General features: G+C 56.6%; 8 protein-coding genes across 8 annotated transcripts; 2 read left to right on the top strand and 6 right to left on the bottom strand.

Moving 5' to 3' along the window:
- Positions 1-1,581: 1,581 nt before the first annotated feature.
- On the bottom strand, positions 1,582-1,882 carry N657DRAFT_576714 (uncharacterized protein; the record flags this gene model as incomplete). Its single annotated transcript, XM_062789202.1, has 2 exons — positions 1,582-1,632; positions 1,718-1,882. 2 exons carry the CDS (start codon positions 1,880-1,882, stop codon positions 1,582-1,584), a joined length of 216 nt encoding a protein of 71 aa, XP_062645569.1.
- Positions 1,883-2,247: 365 nt separating this feature from the next.
- N657DRAFT_576730 (uncharacterized protein) lies at positions 2,248-4,237 on the bottom strand (the record flags this gene model as incomplete). Its single annotated transcript, XM_062789204.1, has 4 exons — positions 2,248-2,452; positions 2,514-3,454; positions 3,520-3,981; positions 4,076-4,237. The coding sequence occupies 4 exons, from the start codon at positions 4,235-4,237 to the stop codon at positions 2,248-2,250; spliced, it is 1,770 nt and encodes a 589-aa protein (XP_062645568.1).
- Positions 4,238-5,261: 1,024 nt separating this feature from the next.
- On the bottom strand, positions 5,262-7,351 carry N657DRAFT_647287 (uncharacterized protein). Its single transcript, XM_062793282.1, has one exon. The coding sequence runs from the start codon at positions 7,095-7,097 to the stop codon at positions 5,571-5,573; it is 1,527 nt and encodes a 508-aa protein (XP_062645567.1). The 5' UTR covers positions 7,098-7,351; the 3' UTR covers positions 5,262-5,570.
- Positions 7,352-8,956: 1,605 nt separating this feature from the next.
- Positions 8,957-9,227, top strand: N657DRAFT_576475 (uncharacterized protein; the record flags this gene model as incomplete). Its single annotated transcript, XM_062789181.1, has 2 exons — positions 8,957-9,019; positions 9,114-9,227. The coding sequence occupies 2 exons, from the start codon at positions 8,957-8,959 to the stop codon at positions 9,225-9,227; spliced, it is 177 nt and encodes a 58-aa protein (XP_062645566.1).
- A 960-nt stretch (positions 9,228-10,187) lies between these two features.
- N657DRAFT_576546 (Cupredoxin) lies at positions 10,188-11,441 on the bottom strand (the record flags this gene model as incomplete). Its single annotated transcript, XM_062789184.1, has 3 exons — positions 10,188-10,249; positions 10,328-10,729; positions 10,817-11,441. The coding sequence occupies 3 exons, from the start codon at positions 11,439-11,441 to the stop codon at positions 10,188-10,190; spliced, it is 1,089 nt and encodes a 362-aa protein (XP_062645565.1).
- A 1,744-nt stretch (positions 11,442-13,185) lies between these two features.
- On the bottom strand, positions 13,186-14,402 carry N657DRAFT_647281 (uncharacterized protein). Its single transcript, XM_062793281.1, has 6 exons — positions 14,284-14,402; positions 14,152-14,216; positions 13,907-14,057; positions 13,720-13,780; positions 13,610-13,657; positions 13,186-13,558 (listed from the first exon to the last, which is right to left on the bottom strand). Exons 1-6 carry the CDS (start codon positions 14,371-14,373, stop codon positions 13,485-13,487), a joined length of 489 nt encoding a protein of 162 aa, XP_062645564.1. The 5' UTR covers positions 14,374-14,402; the 3' UTR covers positions 13,186-13,484.
- Positions 14,403-15,379: 977 nt separating this feature from the next.
- Positions 15,380-21,369, top strand: N657DRAFT_576681 (Pentulose kinase; the record flags this gene model as incomplete). Its single annotated transcript, XM_062789196.1, has 5 exons — positions 15,380-15,643; positions 15,684-16,253; positions 16,321-17,373; positions 17,893-20,982; positions 21,049-21,369. The coding sequence occupies 5 exons, from the start codon at positions 15,380-15,382 to the stop codon at positions 21,367-21,369; spliced, it is 5,298 nt and encodes a 1,765-aa protein (XP_062645563.1).
- A 201-nt stretch (positions 21,370-21,570) lies between these two features.
- N657DRAFT_96543 (uncharacterized protein) lies at positions 21,571-22,386 on the bottom strand. Its single transcript, XM_062797614.1, has one exon. It carries the CDS (start codon positions 22,251-22,253, stop codon positions 21,771-21,773), a length of 483 nt encoding a protein of 160 aa, XP_062645562.1. The 5' UTR covers positions 22,254-22,386; the 3' UTR covers positions 21,571-21,770.
- Between the last annotated feature and the right edge of the window lie 25 nt (positions 22,387-22,411).

Below are 22,411 nucleotides of genomic sequence, written 5' to 3'. Positions count from 1 at the left end.
TGTTCGCGTTGTTCATGTTGCGTGGTCTTGTTTCCTCCTGTACTTGGACAGGCGGACTCTGTAGACTTTGGATGGGTGGGACTGTGGACAGCATTGGGAAGATGGTCAGGGGGTTCAGGTACAAAAGCTGCACAACGGTGATGTTGACTCGGGCCGTGTGCTGGGCAGATGGATCACATATCAGGGAGGCGCGTACATGTGGTATACAGTGTTCATGTCCTTGATGCCAGTTTGAAGGACTGGAAGTATAACAGTGGCGAAATGGAGCCCCAAATTCGACAGATTACGGTCGTGTCCCTGACGTGGGTTGTATTACGGTTCACAGAAGTGTTGCTCATAGTATCGGCTTTCCGGCTCGACACAATGACAAGGTTAGTATGCTGATCTTCTGTGTATTGTTGCTTGCTGCTTACCAACTTGAGTGCCTCGGCAGTTCAAAAATGGTCAACCTGAGGGTTTTCGAACTCATTCACTCCGCGCTGGCCACTCTCGGGTATGTAGATCTTGCACATTGGGGATGAAACTCGCTATGAAACCGAATGTGCAAGGGGCACCTGTTTCTTAGCATGACGAATAACCCGAATTTCGGGCTCTATGACTGATCGACACCCCCCCGGACGGCACGGCAGAGTGAGGAGTTCAACCTGGAATTAGACGTTGCTGAACCGGTTGGGTAAGATTCAAACCAAGGCAAACTCACATCATCAGCCGGGCCGGAAACCTGGCGGAGCGGGGAGGTAGGGTTGGGGTTGATTACTGTGTGTTTTAGCTCAGCGCCGAAAACAGTGTTAAAGTAGACTGGGTTTTCAGTCTGGCGCGAGAAGAGGGATGTGAATAGGAATCTGGATGGGAATGGGCATGGGCGGGGGACTCAGTGGATGCGGACTTCACCTGCGCTTATGTGAGACGCGCGTGGTGAGCAACATGGTAATGGGATGGATACCGACTGGTAGAGCTTGGGTTCGGGTCGCATGTAAGGCGGCGTGCTGGATAGACCTAATAAATGGGGTTTGGGTAGAGTAGGTCTGTGTTCCATGAGATGGCTCAAAATGAATTCGAAAGAAACCAGTGTAAATATCACTCTTGTGACTCCAGGGTCTTGTCATTCTCAAAAACAATCTTCTTGCTAACCTAGATGAGAGGGAGTTCTCATCACTGAGTCAAGTCTGCTTGTCGAGGGTGAGCTCGGAATGCCATCCAGCAGGAAGCATGTGAGTTCTGGTGGTGTGGAGAACCAAGAAAGCCTGGTGGCTCGTGACTATCTTGGCCATGCGATGTTCGATATGAAGGAATCTATCATATCTTCTCTGTTTATTGCCTACCTCTTGACTCCCTGGATCTTAAACTGCTTCAAAAGATACTGTCATTTGAGGCCAAAGCCCATAGCAGCCGCCTCAAGGAGCGCGACCACCGATTGGAAGAAAGCACATGCCAAAAATGCATATCGCAGCAAGAACGCCACAGCAGCAACGAGAAGCCGAGTGCTACGCCATGACGATGCATTCCCCAACCCATCACCCTTGTACCATCATCATCCCCCATCTGCCTTTCCGAGGGTCAACCTTCAAATCCTTCCCAACGCTAATATTGCCCCTCCACCTTCATCTTCCCCCTCAGTCCCCCACCCTCATCCTGGCACAAGCAAGTTAGCCACATGCGTCTCTTTAAGGAGGTCATTCTTACGGAAATGATGTGAAAACCTGCAAAGCGAACATACCTCAGCCTTCCTCTTCCCCAGCACGCCAACCCCCGCCACAGTACTCCCCGACGTCTGCTGCAGCGACCCGTACGCCTCGCGATGACAGCTCGCATGGAACACCCTCCCCCCGACCTGCACCGCGTCCGTCCACACCCACTCCTGCGCCTCGTCGAGCCAGGCCATCTCGAACTTCTCCTGACAGACCGGGCAGGCGCTGTTGAGAGCGGACGAGTCCTCCGGCACGGGCAGGTACGGCGTCTTTGCTGCTGCCGCTGCTGCTGCTGCTGCTGCTTTCCCGCCGGCACTGTTCTTGCCGTTGAGGGCGGTTCCAGCGGTAATAGTGGAGCCGGTAGCCGAGGCAGAAGTGGCGGCGGTGGGATCGAGAGACAAAGGAGAAGAGGCGTCGGGAGAAGCGGAGGTGGCGGCGGTGGTGGCGTAATCTGTGTCAACAGCTTCGCGGGTGCGAATCCAATCCTGTATGGCCACAAACAGAAAGCATGTATGGTTAGTCTGATCTCGGTAGAAGGGGTAGAAGGGCGGTTAGTAGGTCAACTTACGAGCTCGTCGACAAACCAGCTCCGGTGTTGCCCGCGCCTCTCGGCCTCGGTCATGCGCTGGTGGACGCGGAAGTGCCAGTCCATGTGTGCCGTCTTCTTGCGGCGGCTCTCGTCATCTGTCTTGAAACGCCGGCCGCACTGCGAGCAGGGCGGGCCGAGCTCTTCGTGGAGCTTGGCGATCAAGTGTGGGCGGAAGCTGAGTAGGGGTTGTGGTGAGTTTATGTCTTTGGAAATATGCGCGACGGCTGTGGACTCACATCTTGAGAGAAGCAGGATTGAGCTGGAGACTCCGATCGGCTCCCACGCCAGCGAGCGACTGGAATGCGCCCAAGGTTGCCGGCAGAGGGGCAGCCGAAGGAGGAGTTCCCGTCGATCCGGACTTGAGAAGGCCAGACTGCCTCAGCATAGCTAGTAACGCAGACGGGTCCGACGGAGGAGGCGCCGCAGAGGCCGGCCTGGCGGGCTCAACAGGTCTCTGCGGAGGTGAACGCAAGGCTGCTGCGATGGCTGCTGTCGCCGCCGGTCCAAGTGCTGGCACCGCAGGAGCAGCAGCAGGAGGAGGCTGCGGCGCAGGTGTAGCCGTCGGCTGAGGTGTGGCAGACTTGCGCGCAGCCCCGGAGAGCAGTGTCGCCAGCGCCCCCTGTCCAAAGATCGAGTCAATCGACACGCCTCCGCCTGGTGCCGGGAGAGGAGGAGGAGCCGCTGCAGCAGAGGAAGGCCGCGCCAGGGCTGCCACGACCGCCGCGGCGGCTGCCGATGGCACGGGCGTCGGCTGTTGAGACACAACCGGAGGTGTTGGAGTGTTCATGTATGGAACTCCGGGAAAGGCGGCGCTGGGCGCAGCGACACCCGCGCCCGCAGCCGGGACTGCGGGCTGGGGGCGAATGTTTACGGCAAGTGCAGCTACTCGATCTCTTATGGCCATCAACTGGTCCTGAGGCATGTCTTGGCTCTGGATGAACATTTGCAAGTCCAGCAATGCCTTCAGTCTTGTCTGTTTACTAGTATCCAGAGGATCTTGTGCAAATTCCGCCTTTTCCGCAACGATCAGTTGCTGGATATCATCTTTCAACTTGTCTATGCTTATTCCTGGTTGGGAAGCGCCATAGACTTGGCCCGCCGGCTGCTGGGATGGCGGATAAAGCCCAGCCACCGGAGCAGGCTGCGGTGTTGCACGATGATGAATCGGAGTTGATCCCTAGTTGGTTCTGTTAGCAACAGAATAAGCGTAACATGTGGGGTGGCAAGAGTGCTTACGATGACTGGATGCGTCGGATACGGCTGCTGAGCCGCATCCGGTCGGTACCCATTGGTACCGGAATAAGGGAGTTGCTGTGGGGGAGGTTGGTATGCCCTGGCCGTCGGCGGTGTGGGAGTCTCTCGGCTGGGGACGGGTTGCCGGCCACGCATGAGCTGTTGTTGCCCCTGATAGCTAGATTGCTGGGCGGCAAAGGCGGCGTTCCGAGCGGCCATCAGAGCATTCTCAATCGGGCGGACCTGCTCTAGCGGGAAGACCGGCTTCGTCGAGATCGAGCCTGGTACTGGTTCTTTCCATGTCTTGAGCATCTCGTCCATTTTCCGACGTGTCGCATTATCGACCTTTGTGTAGGCGCCCATGAAGATGGAGTACAGCTTTGGGCCGAAGTACAGCACATAGGGCGTCGGGACATTCTTGACGATGGAATCAAGGACGTAGAGCGCTGGCAGTGTCCTTGAGGGCGGCACCTGGCAAGTGTTAGTTCCTTGGTTTATCGGTCGCGTGATGTCTAACAGAAACACAGGTGGCCCAATCCACGAGTTCTATCTAGTCAGAACTTACCTTCTTGATGTGGTTCGCCAGAGTCTCAGCGATGGCGAAGCCGTGGTTTGCATTCTCTCGCGCGATGTTGGTGAGTGTGGCAATCTCGATACGCGAGTTGACCGTCAGGTCCTCCAAGGCCTGGCGGTAGTCTTCGGCCACGTCAGCCGCGTTGTCTGCCATGGTTTTGTCGGGCGATTGGGTGTGATAACGATCCCGTGATCAAATAGCAAGCAGATGGGCGTCAATCAAGCGATCGCCGAAGACTGCGCTGCCGTGAGTGAATGAAGCGTGCTGAAGAATCTCCTCTAACGATTCCAGTCACAAGCAGGGGCAGGGCGAATCTCAGAGGCAATTCCCTATTCAGGAGACGAGAACAATAGGCAGAAAAGAACTATTATCCCTCTCTGCGAATGCAACCCGCGCAAATCGCGTCCCACTGCAAGATAATCCTCCGCTGAGAACCCGCCTGTGGTTTTGCCGGGAGGATGCCCAATTCACCAAGCGCACACCATCCACAGCAGACTCTGTTCTATAGTGTGGGTTATGTGAAGAGCGAAGCCGGTGGTTCAAGGGCGTAAAAGTCGCGGATGCGGATGCGAGGCTTCTTGGTTGGACCAGCGAATGGAAAAGGGAGTTTGTGGTTGAAGGGATTTGTGGCCTGCTCTGAAGACGGCGCGATTTAAAGGTACGGCAGTCACACGCATCGATCCGAAGATACCGCACGCAAATGTTGGAGATGAGGGCTGGAAGGAAAATGCGCGTGTCGATTGCAGGTTGGCAGCATGAGGATGCGGACGCAGCTCAGGCAGTGTGCTTGACGTTTGGATCGGAGGTTTGATCGGGTGACTGGCGGCAGGACCGGGCGCGCCAGGCACCACAAAGAACCAGCAGCCTGAGTCGCTCAGTTTCAGGCGCACGGACCACACTTTCAACCTCGGGTGCAGGTCAGTAAAAGCCAGGTTCAGCATGCCTGTTATTTCCAATTTTCACCTCCAGGCGACACCATCGTTTGTCAGCCAAGGCTGAAGTCAGGGCTATGTCATTGTAACCTGGAGGGGTATCGACTCTTGATTTATTATTTTACTGTTGACAAAATTGTGGTTGACTTTGATATGCGTTGTACGGGGTTGCTAAGCAGCCAACATCTGTCAACCCGCCTAACCCGGGGACCTGTTAGTGCTATTTCACACACACCTGCAAGCCCTTGATGTTGACTTTGGTGCTCTGCCATTGCTTAATCTGGTTATTTTCATATCCGGATCTGAGCATAAATTCACGATATTAAATTTCCCTGTCACCTAGCCCATGTCCATTTGAAAACAAAAAGAAGCAGCGGGTATACTTGAAAGCAGCCCAGACTCCAAAACACCCATCCATCTGCCTTCACAGATCCGTTTATCAAGCTAAATCCCTTTAACCTACTAATTATTGACTTTTCGTGTCTATGACGAGAGACAGGAAGTGCCCCAGGAAGAAAGTGTTTTCCTGTCGCCATCACCCTTCAAGCAGCCCCTTAGAACCGATCCATGTGCGCTGCGCTGTAGTGACTTCCCCCGGTCATGGCGGGATGCAGCGCCGTCGGCGGCCGCTGGAGGTCCGGGATGATGGGGCTGGCGCGGTCCCCGTGGCTGTGGCTGCTGTAGCCGCGCTCGACGTCGTCCATGTCCTGCGGGATTGGCTTGCTGATCTGTATGCGCGACTTGCGGAAGTTCATGGGGTTGAGCATGCGCGTCATGCGCCGGACCGCCGCCGACGGCCCCACCGCCTCCTCCACCTTGGACCAGGTATGAGCCGGCCAATTGTCGCGATGCTCCGGGGAATAGTCCGACTTGAGGCTCCGCTCCTGTTCCATGTCCATGCTCTTCTTGGTGGCCTTGCTCACCGCGAGGCTGCCGTAGTGACGGATTTGGCGTACCGTGACGACCATGCCGGTTTCCGTTTCGGTGCGGAAGATGATGGAGGCGATGATGTTGAAGAAGCCGAATGTGACCGAGAGGATGCTAGCAGCGACGATGGCGCGCCACCACTCGAGTCCGATCGTCTCGACGACATACGCCGGTTTCCAGAGGTCTCCCAGAATCTGGAATCCAATAAAGATCATGCCCACGCCGAGCCACGCGAGTGAGTGGTTTGGGCCCAGAACCGGCCAGGTACCCTCAAACCACCGCATTAGCCACCGCCGCGGCAAGGGCAACTCCGAGACGAAGAGGATAGTGGCAAAGAGAAAGACGAAGATGTGAGTCGCCATGTCGAAAAAGTAAAAGTGGTTCGTCCTGCCGGACAGAATTGGCATGACCATGCTGGCCATCATCACGGCGGCCAGGCCGATCAGGTTGAGAGCCCGGATAACATTGAGAAGGACGTGGCCAACGCCCAGGAGCTTGGAGTTTTGTCCTAGAATGAACATGCTTGGTGGCTTTCTGACTTGCTTGGTTTTTTTGACTGCTTTCTTGTTAGCCTTTGTCCAAGATCTAGCCCCCGCTCCGATTGTGCCCCTTTGAACCCCCGCTTGAGGGTCCGGGGGTCTTTGCTGCGGTGATTGCGGTAATGGTCGCAGTAATATTTCTCCAAGTAGTGATGGTAATGTTTGTTGGGGTAGTTGTGGTAATGGTTGGGGTGGCCCTGGACTCGCTTGATGGAATGGCTGCTCGTCCACATCCAACGCCCCCGACATGGTGTATCCATGCGTTGAGCTCTCCACAGCAGCGCCCGGCAGCGGCTGGGCTGGCGCCTTGTGGCGCAAGGCAGTCGACGGCCCGGCCTGGGCGAAAGATGCCACGATCTTTGCCTTACGACGGAAAGTCGTCACAGGGCAGACGCGTCTCTTGAGGGGTGTAGATTGCACAGGGGAGATCGGTCGCTCAGGGAGAGCCGATTCCTCAGTCTGACTCACTGAATCGACAAAGTCCTGCGCGTCGGTGTATATGAAGTCGCGGGAATCTGCCGATACCATCGAGTCACGCGCCGCGCCTTTCGGCACGGCAGAATGCTGAGAACGTACTGTCGACTGCCAAATCATCTCGATAGAAGAGGACGCCATGATGGGAGACGGTCTTCGCGAGTTGCATGGGCTGCGATATGAGGGGCAGGGGGAAGGCTGGTCCTGAAAACTGTGCTTTGGCTGCCAAGGTCGGAAGGGGGAGAGGGCCCACGCATACGTACTTACAGAGAGTGTGTGATCCGAATTAGTAGACTGCCTGCAGTTTTTGAATGTTGGGTGACGCTCGTGATAATCTGCTGGCAGATCCACAGACAGCTGGATGACGAAATGATATGTTGGAAAGAGAGAAAAGAACAAGAGTTGGTCAAGAAATACGAGTGCGACGGCCCAGGCCGTGCTGCTGAGGAGCGGATAAATGGGAAAAGAACGGACAATAGATCAATAGGAAATAGTTTTCATTGTTGGGAGACCCAACAATAGCGGCCCGACAAAGGTGATGGCGAGAAAGGATCGGGCTCGAAGTGCTGTGGTGGCGAGCGGCCCTTATAACAATCCAACAATAGGAACAGCTGCCACTGTCATGACAGTTGACGTCCAATAAAGAAAAGAAACAAGTGACAAGGAGCAACGGGAGCAGGGAATAATGGGCAACGAGGTGGTCCGCCGGTGGCCCCATGACGTTTCGCATTCTCGCAAATGGTGTTTCTTTCGTTTCTGGCCAATGAAGCCATAGGCGCTGTTATGGCTCTAAGGAAGAGAGCACCAAGGCTTGCCAGCCCGTTTCATGAAAGAGATACGGCAGGTAGAACTGGGTCTCGAGAACAGGGGCTCACGCGTCTACTGTGGGAGTGAGCAAGAGCTTGTCGGTCTCGGCTCATGGCATCGGCGGATGCTGCCTCCAGGCATGGGGCAGCAAGATCCGTGGTCGAGGCCGGCATGCGACGATCTGTGGCCGCAAGGTCCCACGCGGAGCCGGTGGGTTGTCGACTGGCCAGCGCATAACGCGACTTGTCAATCCACGACATCCAATGGTTCAGACGGCGCTGCTTGAGGCGAGAACAGTTGCTGTTCGGAGACTGATGCCAGGGGCTTGAGTTGGACGGAGCATCGCATCTTCAAATCCGGGCGTGTTGAATGCATTGATTGGCTCAGAGCGAGCCAAGGCCGTTTCAGACCTTTAGCCTTTGGCACCACCGACCTGATATCGCATATGCTGAATTTAGATCATCTTGACATTGTGGGTGCCTGAGGGATCAGAGAAGGAGGCATAGAGGGAAAGACTGTCAGTGAGTGCTGCGCGGATAAATTTGTACGCGTGCACAGCTTGAAGTTCTTCGTGAGGTTGTGAGGACGTTGAACCCTTTCAGGTTTCTACAGGTTCCTGTTTCTTCGTGCCCAAGGTACTCAAAGCACAGACCATTTTGAGAACTGCTTTCGCAAAAGAACCTTAAACGCACAGGGTTAGGGGTGACGGCCGAGGTCGAGATCGCCTGACCAAACCGAATACGAATACCCATCCATGCCCTCTACACAGTAGACTTATTTTCGGATGGAATTACCCTGATTCAAATGAGACCCTTGACAGCCAGGAGACGGTCGACGCCCGGGTGCCAACACAAACGCGGAAAGGCGCAGATCCGCGCGTCTAAGACACGAGGCAGTAGAGCCTTGATTGGATGGGATTTTGCACCTGGTAAGATTCGCTTGGCGCTCTGTTCTGGGCGCTTCCACGGCGGGGACCCGCACAGCCTCATCTGAGGCTACCGATTTGGGGAGAGGGAGCCTCTCCATCCACTTTTTGCCATCAAACTCACATCCACCATTAGGCCCTTACCCTTCTAGCGAACGGCAGGGGAACGAGGCACGCACCGCGCGCAACTGCAAAGCGAGGTTTCCTTCTTGCCCCCATCTCCAACGGTCTCTAGCGCTTTACTACCAACTGCACTTCAACCGGCAAAATGGCTCGCGGAAACCAGCGCGACAAGGCTCGTGAGGCCAACCAGAAGAAGCAGGCCGCCATGGTACGATACACCCCTCTCTCAGATTCCCCGGCACACTCAAAGACGCGCGAGTCGCATCCCAAAACCGAATCTAACTAGTCGTCGCTACACACAGAAAAAGGGTCACAATATGAGCGGCAGCGAGCTGGCGAAAGCGAAGGAGATAGCCGCGCAAAAGATGCGCGAGAAACAGGCAGCCGGTATGCATCGACCCGCGACCCAGAGCTGAAATATCCCAGTTTTTGGTTTTGCGGCACCCCGTCCCGATCGATCGGAACGCCCATACTAACCGCCGTCGCTAGCGGACGCAAGGAAGGCAGCTGAAGCCGCCGCGAGCAGCGCCGGCAGAAAATGAAGAACGAAAAAGCCGACTACCGAACGACCGAAACGACAATTTTTACCATAACCTACACGCACCCATGACCTAGAGCGGACGCATTCCTGAATCTATGGAGTTTGGTCCGGCGTCAAAAGACAGGGGGAGGAATATCCATTCATGCATACTTTATCATCTTTGGAGACCGGGACCAGGCGCAAAAGTCAAGGGGCGTTTCGCTGGCTTTTGCCGATAGTAGGCGTAGTGTGTTGGCAAGTTTGGCTTGCCCTCCTTCTTCCTTTTGTTCAGGTAGCGCAGCGATCTGGGTAGGGGTAGCTTGCTCTTTTCTTCTGTTTACCCCTTGACAGAAAGTGATACCGTAGTTGTTGGCCTTCCGGTTGTCGAGAGTCTTCCCTAGACACGACTAACGCACCTGAACGGCTTCCTCCATGCCAAGGTCTAGGACATCAGGGCCCGAGGGCCATGAAATTAGGAGCACTACAGGCGCCAAACGTCACGTCTTACGATGCAGCCACGTAGATACAGACACTCATATCTTAGCAGAGACATATTTATCTTGGTCACCGAAGATACAACTCATACAGGGAAAAAGATCATTATTCCACCTCAACGTTATGAATTAAGATTTGAGCATCCAGACAATACGAGCCAGTCATATACCTCCCTGCCCCAACAAAAGCCCAGGTTGGGTAGCAGGAGAGAGCCACGGTGAACAGAAGAGAAACAAACAGAAAAAAAGACATCTACAGGGTATGGTATCTCCACCTTCCCATCCTATCACGGCCCCTTCAAAACCGCGCACACGAACCAGAAATAACCCTCTCCACGCACACACGCGCTCTGAACAATGCTTCAAGCAGCGTACCTCTTACGAGCGGCGGGCGGAGCCTGGACCATGGCCATGGGGACGGCGCCTGTGCCATTTCAAAATCATCAGCAACAGTCCTCAACCAAAAAGGGGACGGAGAAAGAGGAAGAAAAGGCATGCTCACCACCCCACCCACCAAAGCTATCCCTCCCCTGCACCGCCTGATTGGGGAACCCGCCGAAACTGCACTGCACGGCGCACACGCACGACCCATCGGCCGCGATAGTGCCCGTGCCGGTCGCGACGCCCGTGTTGGCCGCGCCAGCCGCCGCATCTGTGGCCGTCGTGGCGACTCCCGGCAGGGGCGCGAGCGTACCCGACGCAGAGGCGGAAGAAGCAGAGGCGCCGGCGCTGGCGCTGGCATTGGGGTCGGCGGCAGGCGGGTTGCCCGTGATGGCGGAGCCGGCGCCGTTGCCGTTCTGCTGGATCGCGAGGGCCTGGAACTGCGCGTGCGTCTTTTCGGCGGTCGGGTTGATGGAGAAGACCATGCCCCGGCCGCAGTGGTTGCCTTGGCGGCAGTAAAACCCTGGGGGAAACGGGAACTGGTTAGTGGTGGGCTTCGGAGGGGTAAAAGGGGCCAAGAGAGGTTAGGGGGAAACGACGGTGAGCGTACAAAGAGGAGTGTCGACCATCACCTGCATGGCGACCTGCGGCGGTGGGTTGACGGTGTTGTTGGGGTTGGCCTGGTATCCCGAGTCCATGCCGCCGTCGAGGGCGACGCAGGGGGTGTCGAAGGCGGACTGGGTAGCTGTGTGGTTCTGGCTGAGGACGGTGAAGATGACGGTGTCGCCGACGGCCGCGCTCAGCTGGGGCGGGCTGAAAGCGAGGCCCTGCGGGCCACCGACCGTGACGCTGTGGGTTGCGCCGCCGGCGACGACGGTGGTACCGGGGGCAGGGGCGGCGAGCGTCGTTGTGCCGGCGTCGCCGGTCACGACGGCCGGGGGCGCGGTGGCGGCGCCGCCGTGGGCAACGGTTTGGGTGACGGTGACGGTCGATGCGGCCCCGAGGACGGTGGTTGCCGCGCCGCCGCCGATGTTGACCCAGAGGAAGTTGATGGATGTGCCACTGCCCTTGTTGAGACCGATCAGGCGGGCGAGCTCGGCAAGTTGCGCCTCGGACGCCTCGATTTTGCTGACGCCGCCGACCTGCAAATGACCATCTCGCGGGTAGATATTGTTAACCGCCTTTCCCAGCGCCAGGGGCGACATGCCCAATGACATTGCCGTTGAGAACTTCATTGTGCCGTCTTTTGATCTCCTTTGCTTCGTCTCTCTTTCCTCGCAAGCTCTTGTTACTTTCGCAGACCGGAAAGGTAATATGAGAGGAAGAAGGTGGAATAATCTGGATGCCTTGAAAGCGAGTCCCTGCTCGTGTAGAAGCGAAAGAAAAGAATGGATCAACCAAATGAGCGAATACACACACAGAGAGAAGGCAACGGTGGAAGAGGGAGATGGTGAAGAAGAGAAGCAGAAACAAGACTTCTTGAGAAGAAGGGTGGCCACCTCGAGAGGGCCCGGCAGGGCTTAAATCGCAGCATGATGATCTTAGAACACGGCATCCCAAGCGCTGGGTTCGAGAAGATCCCGGCCAGCTAGGGGAGAGGGGGCGTAATGTTCTGAGCTGGCTCGAAACAGTCGGATAGGCATCACCGTGGTAGCGGCTCCCTGCCATGCCTTGCTAAGTGTTTGAGGCGTCTGCGCAGAACGGGCTGGCATCGACAGGCAACCCGATCGATGCTTGCTGTCTGCTGAGAGGGCTGTGGCTGGCCCAAACCGGAAGGGGTGGGAGCAGGAGGCGTGCTGTGACATAGCCGTCTCAGACTTGTGTTTGGCATTTCGCCAAGCCTTGGTGTGCACGGACGAGGAAGGAGACGGCGGCAAGGAACAACCCCGGACACTTGGTCCAGAACGCGACTCGTCGATACCAAGGCGAGCACGGTTCTCAGATTCTGGGCTTTGAGAGAAGTGATGGCGGAAGTTCCAACCTAGATGATGGTATCTTCGAGCGGTCAGATAGTGTTCGCAAATCAATGTTATCCCAAGGGTTGCCCGGCGGGCGGTATTGTCATCTGCAGAATACGCGGGCGAGTCTACGAACCACATCCGACGCGCTTACACCAGACAGCTGCTGGCGGCAACGACAGCGCCGAGGAGAACGGCAGACGCCCTGGCATGTTGAATACCCAAGGCGGCAGAGCGGCGGCCGGCGATTCAACGACTCGCTAAATAAATTGTTTGAGCCGGCTGGCTTCCTGGGATGATGGAAGTGCGGGCTTTTCGCTAACTTGACAACGCCATCCGTCTGAAGTCGAGATGGTGCCGACTGCAGTGATGCGTGTGAGTATGCATTTGTTACTCCTTAGACACTCCAGGAAGGGAACGCCTGAGTGTTCCGTAGTATCTGTAATCTACCTTCCTCGAATATGGTATCCGTACTGACAAGTTGAAGTCGAGATAACCTAACATCGGGCATGGTTCAATCCCATAAAGTGCTGGTTCTTGGCGCAACTCGTTTAGCCCGGTTTCCCTTGGCATTCAGAAAAGCAAGCCATTCGTTCTCCTAGCAGCGCAACTGGACCGTTGAACGTTAGGAAGCCAACGCGGCAAGAAGGAGCATCGCTGCGCTTGTACATGAAACAAAGCGATTGCCCGCAAGCTACCTTACCTTACGGAAGTACTGTACATTAAGGCTAGATCGTGCACTGGGATGCTTGGCATATTCAAAACGGCCATTGGGAGTCTAGGACCTGGGATTCATGACTGCGGGAAGTGGCTCGGATGACGGAATCAGCGTCCCGTGGAATGAGAGTGCGTCTCTCCCACGTGCACTAATGCCGAATGGCAAGAGAGAATGACTAGGCACCTTATATGTATCCGTGAAGTGGCTGCGTGGTTGATACATGCCGTGGCTACGCTCACAGACACTGGCAAGAGCCGTGGTGGAAACGCGGGGTTCTGGAACGCGAGTCGTCGCAGATTTTGCGGTTGACGGCGATCAGGGTTTTGTGACGAGAGCTGGAGACCCTAGAACAGGATTTCCCCCATAATTACACCGATCCTACGCAGTTATCCGTATTGACACCTGGGGTCCTTCCAGGACCGCTGGATTCCTTTTTTGTTCACCTCTGTTCTTTGAAGAGTCAATGCGCTGATGATGGGCTTTGTTCGTTCAATTTGGCCAGGAGGATAATCCTTTCATATACGGGTTGAAAGCCCGACATACCCAGATGATTTCTCAAGTACCGATGGCAAGCCTTACTAACATGGACTTCCCATGTGTTATCAAGGGTCCCTCTGAGCTTCCTTTGCTTGTTGCAGTCCTTGTTGTTTTCCCTCGTAGAGACCCGTGTAGTAACCTGTAAGGGTTAGATGATGGCAAGATTGAGCGCAGAGCAGGGCAAGCTGACCTGCATAATACCACGACATCAGGAGCTTCTTGAGCTCCTCGTCGTGAACTATACCCACCCATGTGTTAGCCCTGCCGGGGCAATTCGACCTCTGACATCCCAAGACTTACCAGTCCCCAACAGCGTCTGTGGTCCCATTCCGGAAGCCTGCCCGGCCAGCACCTCGTTTGTCTGCATCGGTTCATCCGTCAGCAACGAGAAACGAGTAAGGGAGAGAGGCCTTGGAAGCCGTTTCACGCCAAGCTCTGGCGATCTCCAAATTCTCGTCCCTGCAGGTCAGCAGTCAGGCCATCATACCTTGTCCGCCAAACCGGAGCCTTGGACATCCGAGATTGCCGGGTGCGATGTTTCGTTGCTCTCGTCCATGGGTATCGTCTCATCTACCTCCGCTTCCTCTGCTGCTGCTTCCACCTCCGCGCTTGTTTCAGGCTTGGCATTGGACCGAGTTCTACCGTGGCATTAGAAAGAGCAACATGGCCCCAGACTCTTCTCCCCTTCCTCTTGGTATTGTCTCCCGAGCGTTTGGGGAAGTGCTGGCTTACATCGCTTCTGGCTCGTGTAGGATGCCGTCGACTGTCCCTCCTTTGGCATGGACGCTGTGATACCTCTGCAGCTGGGGTTAGCCTCGAGTCTCTGATGCCGGCGTGCCGCTGCAATGGATTCGAAACACCGACCTTGTACTCTTCCAATGCCTGGTTCCAGGATTCCACCAGCGCCGAGTCGTCCCATATCTCTTCGTGGGATGCCGCTGCGTCGGGGTTCATTTTAATGGAGCTGGTGCAGTGTGTTGCCAGAGTGAAGAATTTTGGAAGGCTCAGATGCTTGATGCCAACCTGATTTCATCCCACCCCTCCCAAATCCATCGGTCTTCCACAAACCTTCGGTTTTTATCCTAGGTAGTTCCATTCTTCTCAGATTTCTTATTTCTTTTGTATCTTCACAATTTGTCCAGGCAAAGAACCGTCATGACCGTATCTTCCGCTCTCTTCATTCCAAGGCCACCCCAATTAAAGCCCTACGCTGTACCGTACATTAGGCGGAACAATTCGCTTCCCCTTTACCCGGTGCTGGGTGTGATGAGAGAGAGTGTACAAACACGGCCCGGGCTCGGTTTTCCCTCCGAGGGCGGGCGGGATCGGAGCAAGCCCGCCATCGGCCTTGGCGAGCACCCCGCCGATTCCCGGTTCCGGGCGCCCGCCCGCATTCCCCCGCCATCAGCTGCACATCCGCATTGCCCTGGAGGAGGCGGTCCGTGATCAAAAGATCGGCCTCTACCCAGACGCAATGCTGTGCGTTCTGGTCTTGTCGAACAGTCTCTCCTAGACACGCGGATCCGGCCCCTCACAACCTATGGGTCTCTCAGAGCCTTTGCTTTGCTTCTTATTAGCGTCCGTTTCCACCTGCGCCGAGAAGTTCCATTTGAGCGCCTAAAAGTGGGAAATATGGGGTTTGAATAGAAGCCAGGTGGGACCATGGCACTTTACCATTCTGCCCCTCATCCCGCCCGATCCCAACAGCTTTTGGTGGGCTCAGAACTTCTGGTCTGTCCTTTCCAGAATCTGATACTCGAGATACTTGATTTTCCTCGTCTCTACCGTTGCTGTGTGCAAGGTGATCTCATCTAACGACAGCAAGCGGGTCAGTTGCCCAAAGTTTTGCAAGGATTGTGTCCGACTATTACCGAATCTCTTCTCGGAAGTCGAAGAGGGGCAATGTAAGGAGTGGTCTCCCCATGTCCAACTCGTCTGAAGCACTAACCGATCTTATTATATGTCAGGGCTTCCCAGGTTGGTGCAACATCGTACCTTTCAGCATACCGCTACCTCCAACTGCCATAGCTCACTCACCAATTCACAACAGGACCATTACATCGGCATCGATGTCGGGACTGGCTCCGCCCGAGCCTGCATCATTGACTCAACGGGTGAGATCAAAGGTCTCGCAACGGAGGACATCAAACTCTGGCAGCCAAGTCATGACTATGGCGGTTCACACTATGCAAGCTTCCCCCACGGGCGCCCCCTTCACCACCCGGTTTCCGATGTCGTTAGCCAAACTAACCTTTCAACCGCAGGAGCAATCCACAACCGACATCTGGCGCGCCGTCGCCGCCTGCGTGCGCCGGACCCTCGCCGACTCGCACGCGGACCCGGCCTCAATCAGGGGGATCGGTTTCGACGCGACCTGCTCGCTGGCCGTCTTCACGCACGAGACGGACGAGCCGGTGCCCGTGACGTGGCCGGACTTTGCCAACGACGGCAACGACCGCAACGTGATCCTCTGGCTGGACCACCGCGCCCTGGCCGAGACCGAGAAGATCAACGCCACGGGCCACCGCTTGCTGCGCTACCTCGGCGGCAAGATGAACGTCGAGATGGAGATGCCCAAGGTCCTCTGGCTCAAGAATCACATGCCGCCCGACCTGTTTGCGCGCTGCAAGTTCTACGACCTGGCCGATGCGCTGACGCACCTCGCGACGGGTGGCGAAACCCGCAGCTTCTGCAGTGCCATCTGTAAGCAAGGCTATGTGCCGGTGGGTGTGGATGGGAGCGTCAAGGGGTGGCAGGAGGACTTTTACCGAGCGATTGGGCTTGAGGAGTTGGCGGATGATGGGTTTCGGAAGGTTGGTGGGGTGAATGGGGTGGTGAGCGCTTCCTTCCCACCGTCCTTCTTCGTATCAAGCTGGGCGGTTGGCTGACTATGTGTTGAAGAATGGCCAGTTCCTGAGTGCTGGCGAGCTTGTCGGAGGCTTGTGCGAGAAGGCAGCCAAGGACTTTGGCCTGCCGCCCGGTATCCCCATCGGAAGTGGTGTTATTGATGCGTACGCCGGCTGGATTGGCACAGTCGGAGCGAAGGTGAAGCTGGATCCGGATTGCATAGACGACTTGGCAGCGCCGAACGATGTCTCGCAGGCCTTCACCAGACTGGCGGCAGTTGCTGGGACATCGACTTGCCATCTGGCCATGTCGAGAAATCCCGTCTTCGTGCCCGGGGTGTGGGGTCCCTACCGGGACGTGCTGATTCCAGGCTTCTGGATGGCTGAAGGAGGGCAATCAGCCACGGGCGAACTAATGAAGCACATGCTCGAAACGCATGCAGCGTACGCCGAGGCAGCGAAAGAGGCCGAGTTAGCAGGCAAGAACATCTACGACTACCTCAACGACCGCCTCCGGCACCTGGCGGAAACCAACAAGGCGCCATCTATCTCGTACCTCGCCCGGCATCTCTTCTTTTACGGCGACCTCTGGGGCAACCGGTCGCCAATTGCGGACCCCAACATGCGCGGCGCCATCATCGGCATGGGCAGCGACAAGAGCAAGAACAGCATGGCGCTGCTGTATTACTCAACCATGGAGTTCATCGCGCTGCAGACACGCCAGATTGTCGAGACCATGAATAACTCAGGCCACAGCATCCGCAACATCTTCATGTCCGGAAGCCAGTGCCAAAACGAGATCCTCATGGAACTGATTGCCACGGCATGCGGCATGCCGGTGCTGATACCGAGGTATGTCAACGCTGCAGTTGTGCACGGGGCGGCGATGCTGGGGGCCAAGGCGGCGAGCGCGGACAAGGACGGCAAGACGCAGTCGCTGTGGGATATAATGGACCGGATGAGCAAGCCGGGCAAGGTGGTGTGGTCCAAGGGGGATTCAGCCGAGAAGAAGCTGCTGGATGCCAAGTACGAGGTTTTCCTGGACCAGTGCCGGACCCAGCAGGAGTATAGGAGAAAGGTTGATGAGGCGCTCAAGGGCTCGTCGTTTGTTACCAAGCGGGGTCAGTGAAACTGGTCTGTCAAGCACTTGGTTTTAGAAGTAAACGGCAATGGACATGTAGATGCTGATAATGGAGACAAATAATCATTAAATCCTTTCTGTACTTCGTATTTGTACCGTCAACTGCTCGGCTTTGACAGTAGACGCTGGCTTGGATGGCGTTGAGCTGTGCTGGGGGTTTGGCTCAGGGAAGAGAAATTGGCTGGCTAACCAAAACGTCCAGAATGAAAGGAGTTAAGATGGAAGGTAGCGTTAGGTTGTAGGTGGCCCAAGCTTCCCACTAGCGCTAACTTGCGTGAATGCACCAGGACCTTGCTGGTCGCCCCACCTCAGTTGTCCCTTCAGGCGCGTTCAAGCATTTTCAAGCTGCGACTTTAACAAGCAGAAACAAACCAAACCAGTGGGATTTTGCTCGAGCTTCCCTTCTACACAACCCGCGTCATTTTCACGCGTTGCTTCTCTGGTGACTGACAAGAACGCCCAGAAAGGCCGATTTGGACGCGGAAGTCAACATCAAACATGTTCATGGGAAAGGGGACGCCCGGGACGGCGACGTCGACGGGAAGCCTGGGCGCATCAACATTGTTTGGGGGGTCCACGGGAACCGCCCCCCCCGGGGCAGCAACAGGCGCCGGCAACAGCATTTTTGGCTCGACGACGACAGGATCCTCCCTCTTTGGTGGCAAGCCAGCGACCGGTGCAACCACGACGCCGACCCAGGCCCAACCGTCAACAGCCTTCGGCTCCTCGCTCTTTGGCACCTCGACCACAACCCCGAAAACATCCCTCTTTGGAGGCGCCCCGGCGGGAACAACTAGTAGCCAGGCCGCGGCCGGCAACAGTCTTTTCGGCGCCACTCTGGGATTGGGCACCTCGACGGCTACGACGCAGCCAGCTTCTGGAACAAGCCTCTTCCCCTCGGCCGCTCCGGCCGGCGGTCTCAACCTCGGCCTCGGCAACAACACCACCACAAATCCCGCTGCCTCGACGAGCCAACAGCCGCAACAAGCAGCGGCGTCAGCGACCGGCGCTCTCTTCGACAGTCTCCTGGCAAAGAATAAGAAACAAGCTGAGGGCGAGACTGCGCTCGGCGACCTGCCATCTCTGCAGTTGGGTCTTAGCGACCTGCGCCAGCGCCTCAAGAAGCTTGGGCCGTCACAGGATAAGCCTCTCGAGCATGGAAAGGCACACTACTTCCTCGCCGCATCGGGCGTTGACCCCGGCGCAGCGGTGCGAGACCTGGGCGCGTTCGGGCTTCAAGCGCGAGAGCGTGGCGCCCCTGGCCAGGGAGTCGGGTTTGGCGGCGGCATCGGCGAGGTGGATGTCGAGACCTACCTTTCGAACTTGCAGACCAAGACGACGCTGAGCATGATTGCCGACGGGTTGGAACGGTCAGTGCGGGATTTCGACGCCTTCCTCGAGGAGAACGTCACAATGGAGTGGGAGGCGCAGCGCAAGAGAATCTATCAGCACTTTGGCATCAAGCCAAGGGAGGAGACGGCCGGGGCGACCACACAATCTGCTGCTCGCGCATCGACCCCGTCCAAGGAGGGCCAGGGCACATTTGGTCGGTCTAGACGCAAGGTGAGCCAGGCTCCCGCTGGGGAGCGGCCGTCGCAGCGAGCGAGCGTGCTGGGTCGGTCGGCCATGCAGCGCTCTGTTATTGGAACACCGACCCGGATCGGATCACATGCCCCTGGATTTACCGATGTGGAAGCTCGCAAAGATCAGGCTGGGTTGAATGGCGTTGGGTCCATGGACGATCGGTTCTTGCGAGAGAAGCAAGGCAAGTTGGCCGAGAAGATTCACGAATTCAACAACGCCCGCCAGCGAGGACTTCCCGTTTACATCTGCCGCGACTTGGCCGAGTTGGAGTCAAAGTCGGGAGACCGCCACGGACCGCATATCGTGGAAGCTTACCGCGCCATGATGGAGATTGTCGGCGAGTTCCCCGAAGCGGAAGAGACCCCTCGAGAACGGCAGTTCGCCAAGATGTACCTGGATCCGAACCCCCAGTCCCAGAACGCAGTGGCTATGCGGAAACAGATCCTTAACGGGGCCAACGCGTTCTTGGAAAAGCAGTTCTGGATTGAAGTTAACTCGCTCATCGCCAAGTACCCTCAAGACGCCAACTTGGGTGGTCGTCCTGACGTGGTCAGCAAGATCAAGGCCTACATCCGACTTCGCATCGCCCGGAAGACGCTGGTCCCGGACAACGTCGACCTCCAGCAAGCGAACGGCGAGTATATTTGGGCGATCGTCTTCTACCTTCTGCGGGCGGGCTTTGTCAACGAAGCGGCGCAGTACGTCAACAACAACCAGAATCACTTCCGCAGCATCGACCGGACCTTCTCGGGATACATCAACAGTTATGCGTCGAGCGAGGAGCGCCGGCTCAAGCGACAGATGCAGGACCGGTGTACGAGCGAATATAATCAGCGGATCCGCAATGCCCCGGAAGGCTCCATCGATCCCTTCCGCATGGCGTGCTACAAGATCATCGGCCGATGCGATCTCAGCAACCGGAGCCTGGAAGGGCTGCAAACGGATGTCAACGACTGGATTTGGCTGCAGTTCAATCTGGCCCGGGAGACAGACCGGTTTTTGGAGCTAGCTGGCGAGTCGTACGGCCTCAGCGAGCTCCAGACAAGCATCCGCGAAATTGGTCTCAAGCACTTTCCGAAGGCGCCAGCCGAGGATACTAATGGTAGCTTCGGCATGTTCTTCTACCTGCAGGTGTTGTCAGGCATGTTCGAGCAGGCCATTGCTTACCTGTATCCCTTCTCCTACGTCGACGCCGTTCACTTCGCCATTGCGCTCACTTACTACGGGCTCCTGCGCCCGGCAGACGCACAGTCGACTGCTAACGAGCTCCTCTCGCACAACACGCGGAGCCAGCCGCAAATTAACTTTGGCCGCATGCTCGGCTACTACACGCGCGATTTCCGAGCTGCCAATGCCGCCGCCGCCGTGGACTATCTCGTGCTCATCTGCCTCAACGCAGACGAAGCCGGTGGCCCGCAGCAGGCGGCGCTTTGCCACGAGGCTCTGCGCGAGCTGGTGCTCGAGTCGCGCGAGTTCAGCCGGTTGATTGGCGACATCAGGCCCGACGGGCGGCGCATCAAGGGAGTCATTGAGGAGCGCGGCTCGCTGATTGCGCTGGGCCAAGAAACTGACTTCATTCGCGCCATCACGCTGCAGGCGGCCAGCTTTGCCGACGACAACGGGCGGACGACTGACGCGGTGCTGCTGTACCATTTAGCCGAGGACTATGACACGGTGGTCTCGATTGTTAGCCGGGCGTTGAGCGAGGCCATCTCGCTCGAGATTGGCGAGGACCCCATGCGGTTGGTGCCGGTGAAGCCGCGCGTCGAGGGCGGCGGTGCCGAGCCCGATGCGCAGCCGGGCAGCAGTCTGAGCCTGGCGGCGATTGACGACCCCGTCGAGCTGGCCAAGACCATGATGAGCATGTACGAGAGGGACCACATGTTCTGGCAGAAGATCCGTGAGCCGAACCGCGTGGCATGTAACGTGCTGCTGCAGATGAGCGACATCAAGAGCTTGGTGGAGCAGGGCAAGTGGCCGCAGTGCTTGGATGTGAGTGGTAGCCCCCCTACAAATGGCCCCGAGTCTTTATTGTGTTTGATACTGACGATTGCCCAGAAAATTCGCGCTCTGGATATCCTGCCGCTCAGCGCCGGCGGCGACCCGAGCGTGATCCGCAGCTACGCGGCCCGCTTCTCGTCTCTGTCGCAACCCGTTGCGATCAACGTACCAAACCTGATCATGTGGACCATCATCTGCTGCACCAAACAGCGCGAGCGCCTCATGACAGGCCAGTTCAGCGGCAACCAGTCGACGGCGCGCCAGATGGTGGACGAGCTCAAGCAGATGAGCGTGGACTTGACGGCGTACACCAGCCAGTTGCGATACCGTCTGCCGCCGCATCTGCACGAGGCTTTGGCCAGGGCTTCGGCGGACTAAGGAACCGGGATGTAAGGGGTTGCTGGACAGGAGGTGGATTTGGTGTTGGGCAAGAAAATGATGTATGGATCTCCCTCTTATTGTTTAGATTAATGGCCACACAACATGTGTGCGTCCTCTACCTTTCTCCTCTACTGAATTGTCAAGGTTACCTGTGCCGCGTTTAAACCAGCACTTGTCACCTTCAGAATCACTCTACCCATGGGCCCCGGCTTCGCTCATACAATGGCGAGAGCCAGTCCGCTGAATGCCCCGTGTTCCTTTGACACAACGACGTCATGTCGGCAGGTTGCCATTATCTGTCGCTGCGATCTCACCGGGTCGTTCCACTGAGATAGCTTGGAGATTCCATGGCTTCGCTAAGGCCGACACGCTCGAATCATGTCTTAAGCGGTTCTCATCTACTCAGGCTGTGGATGATGCACAAGTCGAGGGCAATACTGACGCTGCATCAAAGGTGAGCTAGCAGGAAGATATCGGTCAGCAGTCCCAGCACCTTGAGCCCGAAACCAAAGGTAGGCTTCAAGTCGATGATGGTGGCCTCCATGCCTGGCAACAAGACAAGGGCTCGTAGAGGGGGACCAAACCACTGAATCTGCAACCCAACTCGGCCGACCAAGTTTGGAGAGGCCGGGCAACTGCGTGCTCGGTGCAGCTTCAGCTGATGTACGTTGACTGACCGACCTGTTAAAAGGGCTAGTCGAGAGGACGATTTTTACATACATTTTTTGGGCTTCACTAACAAACGGGGTGGACCGATACTTGCACGCATCCCGCCTGTGAACGATTGTGCTGCTCATTCCAGAGTCATTGAACTTTGAGAGGACGGCAGGTCGAACTCCTTCCACGGAGACTTCGATCATACCTGGAAGAAGGTTCCGCATCTTGTGTTTCTCTCCTTCTTTCTAAATCAAAAGCCACAAGTTAATGGTACCTTATGTAAGTAAGACACACGCTATGCAAACAGTTATAAGGTATGGGCTTAGGTATCAATTCTACCAAGAAATTCGAGCTACGGTCATGTGTGTTGATGTTTGCCAGG

This window comes from Parathielavia appendiculata, assembly GCF_033297405.1.
Source record: "Parathielavia appendiculata strain CBS 731.68 unplaced genomic scaffold N657scaffold_10, whole genome shotgun sequence".
Taxonomy (NCBI): Eukaryota; Fungi; Ascomycota; class Sordariomycetes; order Sordariales; family Chaetomiaceae; genus Parathielavia; species Parathielavia appendiculata.
The sequence above is the reverse complement of the archived record's forward strand: the minus strand, read 5'-3'. Positions and strand labels throughout refer to the sequence as shown.